This window comes from Gymnoscopelus braueri (assembly GCF_963280865.1).
Source record: "Gymnoscopelus braueri genome assembly, chromosome: 13".
In the NCBI taxonomy this organism is placed as follows: Eukaryota; Metazoa; Chordata; class Actinopteri; order Myctophiformes; family Myctophidae; genus Gymnoscopelus; species Gymnoscopelus braueri.
This window is the reverse complement of record NC_137615.1, coordinates 4,340,037-4,352,536: the sequence shown is the minus strand read 5'-3', so window position 1 is coordinate 4,352,536 and position 12,500 is coordinate 4,340,037. Positions and strand designations below refer to the sequence as shown.

The window sequence follows — 12,500 nt, the reverse complement described above, 5'->3', positions numbered from 1 at the left end:
TGCAGTATAATAATAATGGACTGTCCCGTATTCTCACAATCCCACTGGCTTCACTGTTCAGTGTTTTACTAAAGCTATAATAAGCTGGTTATCTTATGTAACCAATGCATTTGCATCAATCATATGTGTTTCTCTCGTGTGTTTTACATCCAGTGCTGCAGACAGAAAAAAATTGTTAAGGTAATCAACTTCTGTGCAGTTAAAATGTGACATTCAGTTGTCAGGGTCCCCACGGTCATGAACTTACTGGAAATATTGTGAAATTAGACAAAACTTTTTCCAGTCCTGGAATAGGTTTGGAAGTTATCAAGGATCCTGGAAAAAATATTTGGCTATGAGCCGATACGATACGCGTCACGATACATGGTTGACGATACGATACATGGACGCTATTGGTTTGTTAATGGTGAAACGCTAATGATACGATTCAAGGATTTTAAAATCGATACATTAACTATTTAGTAAAGAAATTAAATCTGTGTGAAACGTGTGGATAACGCAGGTTTTTAAGGGAAAACATTCAGTATTATGGATATAAATAAGTGTGTGTGTGTGTGTGTGTGTGTGTGTGTGTGTGTGTGTGTGTGTGTGTGTGTGTGTGTGTGTGTGTGTGTGTGTGTGTGTGCGTGTGTGTGTGTGGGGGGTGCAGGGAGGTGTCCGGCCAGCTGGACAGGGCCAGGGACAGCCACAGGCTCCAGGCCCAGCAGGCAGACGCTGCTCTGGAGAACTTCAAGCTGCAGGTGGAGAGCAGCTCTGAGAAGACCTACAGCCAGATGAAAGTACAGGTATACACACACACACAAAAATCCCCAAAAAAATCCTGTGTTATGATATTTAGAAAAACACAGCTTGGATTTCTTTTCAAAGGATTGGATTTCTTTTTCAAGATTTTTGAAAAATCGTAAACATTTGTGCAAACCTTTCAATATATATATATATATATATTTTACGCCAACATTTGTAACTCAAATATTTGCTTCTGGGGGTCCATGGAACTAAATATTTTGAGGTGGTGGTCCGCTTTCAAATACATATAATTTTGGGGGTCCTTGACATGAAAAAGAACCACTGCTGTAGTGGCTGATCTTTTCTCTGGCGGTACAGTTTCCGTATCAGGCGCCTTCGACTGAGCTGTTGTAGTACTGCGTGAGGACCCATTCAATCCGATAACGCTGTGTCATTATAGATGTCTTTGGCTATTCAAAAATAGCAGATACACACGCACATAGCGTGCATTTCCATAATCTTTTTTTTCCAGCATAAAACAACCATTTGTCCAAGGAGAATGGTCCTCACCATGTCTATTTCTCACTTTCTACTAATGCAAGTACGCACACGGCGCTCTCTCACGCACGCACGCACGCACGCACGCACGCACGCACGCACGCACGCACGCACGCACGCACGCACGCACGCACGCACGCACGCACGCACGCACGCACGCACACACACACACACACACACACACACACACACACACACACAGACACAGATGCGCCAGGGCGCCATGCCGACTTGCATACAGATTTCTCTGTATTCTCTCTCTCTCCCTCTTTCCCTCTCTATAATGATTATCTCCATAGGGCCATGTGTGTATTATCACCTGAAGACACAGTACAGTATCTCCATCCATTCAGGTCTTTGGCATCAGGCAGCTTTTTGTCTCTCTCTCTCTCACGCAAATACAACGCTGCCAGTTATCATCATAATACATCTCATCTCTGGCAGGTGGAAAACCTTGTGTGTCCATAACTAGTTACTGTTACAGCAAATGGAGAAGAACAAAAAACTATGGTCCAGTGCATACATGGGCAACTGGCAGCCCGGGGTCCACATGCGGCCCCCACCTTCACTTAATGAGGCCCGCAGGTTAATATCACGATACTGATATATTATTGATTTCAGCTGTTCTAGTTCCAAACATGCAAACATGACCCGCTTTAATTACTTCAGTCTATATTAGTAGCTTAATGACTTGTATTAAAATTCTATTGTCTTTTTTATGTCCAATGTATTTGTATTTAAGTTCATAAAGTTAACATAAGTATAACTAAATGCTTTTGAAATTAAATAAAAATGTTACATTTCAGGATTCCAATTCAAAAATAGCACAAAGAAAATCAGGATTCCAATTAAATTCAAAATAGCAGATCTACAAGCTTAAAACACGTCGCACCGCGACGTGTTTTGAGCTTACTGTATAAGCGAACATTTGTAACTAAAATCTTTGCTTCTGGGGATCACTGGAACTACACTACACATTTTCGCTTTGAAATATATATATTCGGATTTGCACACATTTTCACGATTTTTCAAAAATAGCAGATCAACAAGCTCATAAGTGTGCTTGCAGATCTGCTATGTTTGAATAGCCAAAGAAATCTAAAATGACAGAGATGTGTTCCCGGATTGAATGGGTTAAAAAACAACTTCAAAACATAGCAAAAATAGCAGATCTGCAAGCTCACAACGTGTCACATTGCCACACGTTGTGATCTTGTAGATCTTGTATATACAGTATATATTTTTACGACATTGTAATATGATGAATTAGGGTATTAATTTATGGAGAAAAAAACAACATCATTAAAAGTTGAATTCCGGAGATACAAGGTCTCTGCCTGACGGCAACCGTATCATTAAAACTCACGGAAAGTAACAATTAGGCCCCTAAGACATCTTTCCTCTCATTTAAAACAGATACTGCAAATACATAGAAAATAATCTGTTATTGTAGTCAATCAATTGCGCTCTCTCTCTCTCTCTCTCTCTCTCTCTCTCTCTCTCTCTCTCTCTCTCTCTCTCTCTCTCTCTCTCGTCCACGTGCGCTGACCGAGTGCGGCTCTCTGGAACAACAGCAGGTGGAGGCCAAACAAAGCACTCGGGCAATTAGTATGTTGGGCGCACCCCGAGCGCATGGGTGGGTGTTGAGGAGGGGGGGTGGGGGGGGGGGGTTACGCTGATTGGGAAGAAGAGCTGGCTGATCAATAATCACGCTGCTCGCCTGTAAACTTCTGACTCTCTCTCAAGAGTTCTTATAAGTTAACCCATTCAGACCGTGAACCCATCTGTGTAACAACTTTTTCATTTTTTTTATTCTTTGGGCTATTCAAAAATAGCAGATCTACAAGCTCATAGCGCTGCACTGAGTGCCGCGCTATGAGCTTGTAGATCTAAAATTTTTTTGGGGGAAAAAGTAGTGACAATGTTTGCAAATCTTTGAATATATATTTTTTAAACTTTTTAACTAAAATCTTTGCTTCTGGGGGTCCCTGGAACTAAATATTTTGAGATGGGGGTCCGCGGCCAAATACATATATTTTTTGGGGTCCTTGACATGAAAAAAGTTTGAAAACCACGGAAATAGAAGCATAGGTTTTTTTTTAACTGTTAGGATTTAGAAGACATTTGTAGAATCCCCCAGAAGCAAAGATTTTAGTAAAAAAATTTCGCTTTAAAAAAATATATATATATTCTAAGATTTGCACAAATGTTCACAATGTTTCAAAAATAGCAGATCTACAAGCTTGTAGCTTGAGTCGGTGCTGAATTTTATAAGTTATTATTTTGGTTTACTTAATTTCTTATTTTACGAGCTTCTATGAGCTTGTATATCTGCTATTGTTGAATAGCCAAAGAAATCTAAAAATCCTCTCCCGGTCTGAATGGGTTAAGTTAGCTTGGCTACGGGCTCCTCGTTAAACACTTTCCGGGTTCGCTCTGTCTCTGTGTGTGTGTGCGCGTGTGCGTGTGTGCGTGTGCGTTTGCGTGTGTGTGTGTGTGGGCTTTTATTGACAGCGAGACGGCCGTTGAGGGAGGTTCCGTTGTTGGAAGTTCCTGAAGGCGCACGTGGGCTGATTAGCTTAAGTTTGGTTTAGCCCGGCGGTTAGCATATAGTTTAGCCGAGCGGAGGCGTTAGGTAGACGGGTCATGATGGAGAGCAGGGCCCTTTGGACTCACAAACTAGAGCTCTGTTACATAGCAACTTAGAGAAAACTTGAAAATGGCTTCACACAAAGCCATAGGAATTGTGCATAATTTAGCTGTCGTCCTTTTAGCATCATTGTTTAACTGTACCTCTGTACTTTTTGCAAACAGTTTATTAGTTTTTTTCGCATCACGTTGTGAATGGAGGCTGCCAATTAAAGTAAAACATGGTTTCTATCACAAAATAGTTCAGAATGGTTGCTTATATCTGAAGAACGTTAAACTGCAAACTGCATGTTGTTGGTGTGTTGCAACTACAGTATATGTTTAGTTATCTACAGTATGGCAATAATTATAATCGAATACTCTCCTATCCTATTGTATTCTTTAGTCATATGATTAGGTCATGCACACATATCAATCTACAAGCTCACACAAGTCACAAAGTGTTATTGCAATTATTGTTGTGTTCTTGTAGATCTTCTATTATAGCAATGAATGAACATTTCTGCCAATAATGACATCCCCAAAACCAGGACACCAGGGTTAAAGTGGTTAAAGTGTTATGCATCTTTCCTGGTGCCCAGGAACCCCAAGTGGGCTTAAAGGACATGTATAACAATATGTAGGTGAAATGGTGAAATTGTAAATGGTACATTTATATAGCGCTTTTATCCAAGCTCTCCAGAGGAGCACACATTGCATACTGTCGGTCCATTCTTTGTCACATAAAAGTAGCAAAAATAGCAGATCTACAAGCTCAAAGCGCGTCGCAGCACGACGCGTTTTGAGCTTGTAGATCTGCTATTTTTTGCAATTCTTTTTTTATTGGAATACTGTTTTTTTTTGTCGTATTGGACATGGAAAAAGACAATAGCATTTGTATTCCAGTCATTAAACTACTGAAAGTATAGACTGAAGTAATTAAAGCGGATCATGTTTGCATGTGTGGAATTGTAACAGCTGAAATCAATGATATATCAGTATTCTGATATTAACCTGCGGGCCGCATTAAGTGAAGGTGGGGGCTGCATGTGGCCCCCGGGCTGCCAGTTGCCCATGTATGGCCTAATAGAGCTAGCCTATAACAGATGTATTCTCAGGTCATTAATAGCCAACCCTTGTTTTCTGTACTTTAGCAAACTAGGCAAAGTTCTGATCGCATGCAGACACATCGTTGCATGTAATCATGTTCATATTTCACCCAATAATAATAATAATAGTCCTATACTACCGCTTCTTTTTTATTTACTATTCTATTTCCTATTCTATTTACTATTCTATTTACTATTCTATTTCCTATTCTATTTCCTATTCTATTTCCTATTCTATTTACTATTTTATATATATATGCTTGACTCCTCTTGGGCATTTGATTGAGCACTGCTGCTATTGATTAGTGATTGTACATTCTGCACATTACCTGCACATTGTTGAAGCTGCTACTAAATTATAAGCTATTGTACCTGTTTAAAACCTAAGACCTAAGTTTTCTTTCCATTACCTCCAGTATTTTATCATTATTGTATAGTTTTTCATTGTATATTTTTATTATAAATATATATATATTGCTCATCGGTTAGTATTTGAGACCTCGCCGCGCGTCCGGAGGCGAACAATTTCCAGCGCATGGCCTATGGCCGCGCCTTACGGGCCTCTCTATCTGAGATTCCCAGGCTGAATTAGGGGCCCAGCACGCCTCTGTAGATAGATAGGCAATAAGAAAGCTTTGGCACACGTCTGTCAGAACAAAGTTTGGATGTTCTTGCACCTTCCGAGATGTTCTAAACAGCCAAAGAACGTTTGGACGGAACATGTGATCGGTCAGACGTGGGCGTCAAAGTGGGCGTGATATATTTAGGTTTTGTTTTCTGCGTTCTATCCAAAAAGCTTCTTTCTGCCAGCAGCTATAACAGCTATAGTTTAGAAGAGAGATTTTTTTTTGGGCTGAGGAGGTTAGGAGGTACTCTACTACAGTGTTTATCAACCCTGGCAAACGTCCCAATTTTGGGCCGGGGCTACTGCTGAGGTGTGCCGCGCCGTTTGAAGAAGGTTTGAAAAAATATAATAAAAAAAATAATAAAAAAAAAGGGTGACAACATGCTGTTTTTTTTCCGGGTCAGGTGTCACACTATTGCCCTATTTGGATTCAAAACGGCTAGTGGAAGCTGAAAAGCTACAAGTTTGCATGTCTGAATAATGCAAAAACAGAAATATTTGTTTGTATTTGCTTTTTTTCGAAATCGTATCGAAGTTGTGTGCCCAATATCGTATCGTATCGTGAAATCAGTGTATCGGCACACCCCTAGTGTGTGTGTGTATATATATATACCGTATATATATATATATATATAATTATATATATATATACCGTATATCTAGGTGTGCCCTGGGATCTTTTGGCTATGCCAGGTGTGCCTTGGCACAAAAAAGGTTGATAAACACTGCTCTACTAGTCATACGAGTAGTGGTGTAAAGTAACTAAGTACATGTACTCGAGTACAATTTTGAGGTATTTACTTACTTTGATGGAGTACTGATTTCCAATAATTTTACTTCTACTCCACTACATCTCAAAGGCAAATATTCTACTTTTACTCCACTATACTTATTTGAAAACTTTAGTTACTAGTTACTTTGTAGATTTTGATTATTATTACAAAACCACTTCAGACCTATATACTTTGACAGTTTGAAAATAGCAGATCTACAAGCTCACAACGCGTCGCAAGTGTCGCGTTGTGAGCTTATAGATCTGCTATTTTAAAAATATTTGTATACATTTGAAAACTTGTGAAATGGGACATTCTGCATAACGAGTACTTTTACTGTGAGTACTTTAAGTATATTTTGGTGCCAATACTTTTGTACTTTTACTCAAGTACATTTTGAATACCAAACTTGTACTTGTAACAGACTATTTCTACATTATGGTATTGATACTTTTACCTAAGTTAAAAAAAATACATATAGTACTTCTTCCATCATTGCATTTGAGCCAACCCTCTAGGAGTTCTAAAAAACCTCTGTAATCCCTCCATGCATAATAAACACAACCTGGACATCTGTGAACCTCGGTGACAAATCTCCCACAGCGCGTTGGAGAGAGTCAGATCCAGGTGCTGAAACCACTGGTTCCAGCGCTGGCTGTATACAGTACTGTGTCAGAACCTTGGCTAAAACAAAGCTCAAAGCTCCACACGTCCCAGACTCTTCTCCATTCTGGCTCCCAAACTATGGATACAGATTTGTTTTGTATATTCTACGGTTAGACTGATGATAGGTTATTGGTTTACTTATTTATATTAGTTTATTAGTAGATTACTATTTCTATGCATTTGAAGTATTACCTTGTGTTGTCCTTGCTCCAGATGGAGAGAGTTGAAGAGGACCTGCTTCGTTCCAAGTCCCTCAGAGAGAAACAGGCCCAGGAGTTCAACCTGCAGCTGGATGAGCTCCGACACAGATACGAGCAACAGGTCTGTACGGGTGTCTCTGTACGTATGTGTGTGTGTGTGTGTGTGTGTGTGTGTGTGTGTCTGTCTGTCTGTCTGTCTGTCTGTCTGTCTGTCTGTCTGTCTGTCTGTCTGTCTGTCTGGCTGGCTGGCTGGCTGGCTGGCTGGCTGTCTGGCTGTGAGTCTGTCTGTGTGTCTGTCTGTCTGTGTGTCTGTCTGTCTGTCTGTCTGTCTGTCTGTCTGTCTGTCTGTGAGTCTATCTGTCTGTGTGTCTGTCTGTCTGTCTGTGTGTCTCTCTGTCTGTCGGGCCTCATGACATCCATTGGGAAACAGTTATTTTCCTCATCCTTTCCACATGATTAATTCCTCATGATAAGGGGACACGCTTTAAATTGAGCCTAGATTGGGGTCTCCGTAAAAATAAATGACACCTCTAAATGCAATCTGCATGCTCCAATACAACAAGGCCCCCTTTATCGCCCCCCCCCCCCCTCCCCCCCATCTCCATCTCCATCACTCTCCTTCTGATTAGGAACCTAGAAACTATGTCCCCTCCTCGTTGAAAAGCCAGCGTGTTGATAGGACGGCGGTCTGATTCAATTAGCTCGCGGGGGGATGGATATTATCACTGGAAAACGCTCTGATTGGATTTGGACGGGCGGCTTGAAGGCATCGTGTACGTTGTGTCTCTTGTTATGTATCAGGTTTTATCAGGTTGGTTTTTAGCGTTTTTACATTTTCATTGTCACTTCACAACAATTGCAATGTGTGAGGTTTTGTATAATGCATTGGTTCACAAAGTGGGGTCCGGGGATCCCCAGGGGTCCTTGGTCCATTTTGGGGGTCCTTGGCACGATACAGTTTGAGAGCCACCGTTGTAATGAATACGTTATTTTAACCAATCTATACGGTACAGTATGCTATCTATATGGTACAAGCCAGCAGATCAGGAATTCTTTGGGCACGTTTTATTTTATTTTTAACTTGCCTAAAATAGACGATGCCTGAGTCACTTACATAAGGGTTAAGTGTTGAAATATCACAGCCTTAACTAGTGTAACATAATCTTTGTTGTATTTCCATTCCAAACCCTGACGACAGCTCAACCTGCCTCATAACAAGCAGAACCAGATACTTTCTCACGGATTAAAGTTCTCAGTCGCTACGACTGATTTCAGTCATTTGGATTCCATAGAAGCCAGCATGTCTTCTATCATGGAAGCATTGTTTTGCAATGATTCCATGATAGAAGACATGCTGGCAATCGAAAATAGCCGATCTGCAAGCTCTCAATGCGTCTGGGAGCTTGTAGACTGCAGGCTATTGTCAGTCTGTGATTGCTTCACAGTATTCAATTCAATTCAATTCAATTTTATTAAAGTGTCAAATCACAACAAGTTGTCTCAAGACACTAGTATTGGCAGTATGTAGAACAGCAGGAACAATATTACTAAAACATCATATTGTGTTAATTGTTCAGGAAACAGTGAAGCTGTTGTCTCACAAATCACATAATGCGATCAAAACATCTCTTCAGTCAGATTTAATTTAGCTGTAATCCATGCGTTCAACTTGCGTGTCAATTGCTGTAGTCGGTTGGTTGTGGCGGGCGGAGGAGAAGATGGAGGGGGGGGGGGGGTCGGCGGGGCGGGGGGGGGGGGTTTGGTCCACGGTTGAAAACAGTTGTGTTTGTTCTCATAATCACATTCATAGGGGGAAAGAAATGTGTATTGAATTGTTCCAGGTGGGATTTCTACCTTTTCTTTCAACGATATTCAAGGTGTTTTGTTTGTTCGTGTGTTTGTTTTGTTCTTGTCCTTCTGCCACAATTGCCGCATTCATTCAAGACTCTTAACCGTGCTCTGCAGACCGCCTCTCCCCACGTGCTCACACATTCTGTTTCATGTTAAAGGAAAAAGAGAAAAAAAAAGTAGTGGAAAAGCAATCAGAGATGCATTGAAAGAGTGTTTTCCGTGTGTAGATCATAAGCCTGTAGCTACGGTATGAATGTGGGCTGAACAGTGTCTTGTTGAAGACTAAAACACACAGGTTGGTTTGTGTGGCGTGTCCAAGCCTTTTGTCTTGGAGATGAAGCCACTGAATGATGTCTGATGGATGCTTCCTTTCTGTGCGTCTGTGATAGCTGAGTGTGTGTGTGTGTGTGTGTGTGTGTGTGTGTGTGTGTGTGTGTGTGTGTGTGTGTGTGTGTGTGTGTGTGTGTGTGTGCGTGTGCGTGCGTAGAATTTGCAAGATAGTCATTGTGAGGATAATTGTCCGTGGATGTTCAAATCACGTATACTTTACATTATTTCTGACCATTTAGCAAAACATATATTTATTCTTTATTGTTTTAAGTTTTTGGGAAAAAGATTGGCAAGTTAACACGTATTGCCCCCATAGTAGCCCAAATCACAAACCTATCCATCAGCCAGTGTCACGTCCCACAGGATTTCAAGTTGGCAAGAGTAATCCCTCTGCATAAAAAAGGAAGCAAATTAGAACCTGGCAACTATAGACCTGTTTCCATCCTTTGTTCCATCTCAAAGGTTGTAGAGCGATTAATTCAAGAACAAATCAACAGCTACCTCAGCGAGCATAAACTGTTGTTTGAATTCCAATCGGGCTTCAGAACCTCCCATTCCACTGACACATGCCTACTGTATTTGACCGACTACATCAAACGTGAGGTAGACGCGGGCAAATACTGCGGCATGGTCATGTTGGACCTCCAAAAAGCGTTCGACACTGTAAACCATTCAATTTTACTTGATAAGCTGAGGGTGATTGGTTTTGACTGCACATCACTAAACTGGATGAGATCTTACCTGGAGGGAAGAGAACAAGTGGTTGACATCAACGGAACCATGTCCTCATCCCTCCCGGTGAGCTGTGGGGTTCCTCAGGGCAGCATTCTAGGGCCGTTACTGTTCCTTCTATACATTAACGACATGAATGCTGCCTGTAACTGCAAATTGTTCCTGTTCGCTGATGACTCGGCACTCCTGATCTCGGGAGAGGACAAGTTGCAAGTTGAGGAGGCGCTCAGCTCCGAACTCTCAAAAATCTATACTTGGCTTACCGATAACAAACTGTCACTACACCTTGGGAAAACTGAATCCATTCTCTTTGGGACCAAACATTCCTTCAGACAGATGGATGTAAATGATTTCAAGGTCAAAGTCGATGACACAATTATCTCTAGCAAAGAAGAGATTACCTATTTGGGTTGTATTCTTGACAAATACCTGACAGGTGAAAGCATGGCGACAAAGGTGGTCAAAAGAGTAAACCAGAGAACCAAATTTATGGGCAGAGTTTAATCTTTTGTCGACCCTCAGGCCCTCAGGACCCTCTCAGGGGCCCTGATTCAACCACTTTTTGACTATGTAACACCTCAGTGTCACTGAAGACTAAGCTTCAAACCTCCCAAAACAAACTGATTCGGCTACTCCTCGGATTGGGGCCCATGACCCACCTTTCTCCCACCCATTTTGCCAGCCTAGGCTGGCTCTGGGTGGAAGACAGGGTTAAACAACAAAAAATGGGACTGGCCTTCAAAATTGTAAATGCAAATTTGCCCGATATGCCCTCTATTCCCGCATATCTGAGTAAATACCTCCAAATGGTTAGCGACACCCACAGTCACAATACCAGAGGGAGCGTTAACAACAATTTGGTACCACCCACCCATAAAACAAACATGGGAAAATTCTCCTTCTACAGCACTGCCACCCAGGAATGGAATAGTCTAACCCCATCCCTCAAAAAATGCAGTTCGCTGGGCTCATTTAAAAGAGCCTTAAAAAAAATCACCTTTCAGGAGGCCAAAAGTACCAATGGTAGTACCATTTTCCCGTTAGACAGCCGACCCCACCCCCCCCCCCCTGTTCGTGTACATATCTTTTTCCCCCCCTTTTTTATTTTTTTTGTTGTACATAGTGTTATTTATTTTTTTTTGCTGTTTTTTTTTGTAATGATAGTCGAACTGTGGTGCCACTATATATGTCTATGAATTGAATACCAAGGCCCTCATTGGAAACAAGTCCGCAAGGACTTTTATGAACGGACCTGTTAGACAAAGTATTTTAAATGTAACTGTGCTGTTTTACATTTTTTGCCTAATAAAATATTCAATCAATCAATCAATCAATGTTTAAGTGCCCACTCCACCTGTACTTATGGTAAATGGTGCATTTATTTAGTGCCTTTATCCAAAGCGCTTTAACGTGCAGTATATTCACCCATTCATACACCCATTCATACACACATTCACACACACACACACACACACACACACACACACACACACACACACACACACACACACACACACACACACACACACACACACACACACACACACACACACACACACACACACACACACACACACACACACACACACACATTCACACACCGACAGCAGAGGAAACCATGCAAGGCACCAACATGCTCGTCGGGAGCAGCTTGCTCAAGTGTCTTGCTCAATGACACTAATATGCTTGTGTGTGTGCGTGTGCTTGTACTGGTGTGTATTCATTAGTTTCTGTGTGTGTACGTGTAAGTGTGTGTACTCATTCAAGCCCTTTTGCGTACACGTTCACCCATGCTTTCGTGTGTGTGTGTGTGTGTGTGTGTGTGTGTGTGTGTGTGTGTGTGTGTGTGTGTGTGTGTGTGTGTGTGTGTGCGTGTGTGTGCGCGTGTGTGCGCACAGTGGTAGAGATTGGTGTCAGTGGGGTCACGGGGGTCAAGTTTGTCCATTCAGTCGTTCACAAAGGAACATTCCACGCCGGCGGCTTCAATGAGTCTTTAAAAGTGGAACCATGTATGAAGGAGTTGTTCCCCCCCCCCTCCTGACCCTCTTAGCGGTCGGACGTCATGCCAGCCCCCCTCCTCCTCCTCCTCCTCCTCCTCCTCCTCCTCCTCCTCCCTGCTCCTTGACCTTGAACTGACGTAGGAGAGGTCAAATGTCTGGTGTGTGTGGTCAGGGAGGGTCATGATTATCTGGTGACCTCTGACCCTGACCCGTGGTAAAACAGGAACCTGTGTTTCCATGTAGTTATTATTTATTTAGTCACATGCTCGTGTTTAACCCATTTATTTGGCTTTAAAAAAAAT

The 12,500-nt window shown here is 41.8% G+C and overlaps 1 protein-coding gene across 1 annotated transcript in view; it reads left to right on the top strand.

The window, feature by feature from the left end:
* Positions 1 to 12,500, top strand: part of cep112 (centrosomal protein 112) — a 206,174-nt gene that overhangs the window by 108,953 nt on the left and 84,721 nt on the right. Inside the window, exons 18-19 of the mRNA XM_080448099.1 lie at positions 650 to 785; positions 7,299 to 7,406. Of these exons, the coding sequence (XP_080304225.1) occupies positions 650 to 785; positions 7,299 to 7,406 (244 nt within the window). The remainder of the gene's footprint in view (positions 1 to 649; positions 786 to 7,298; positions 7,407 to 12,500) is intronic.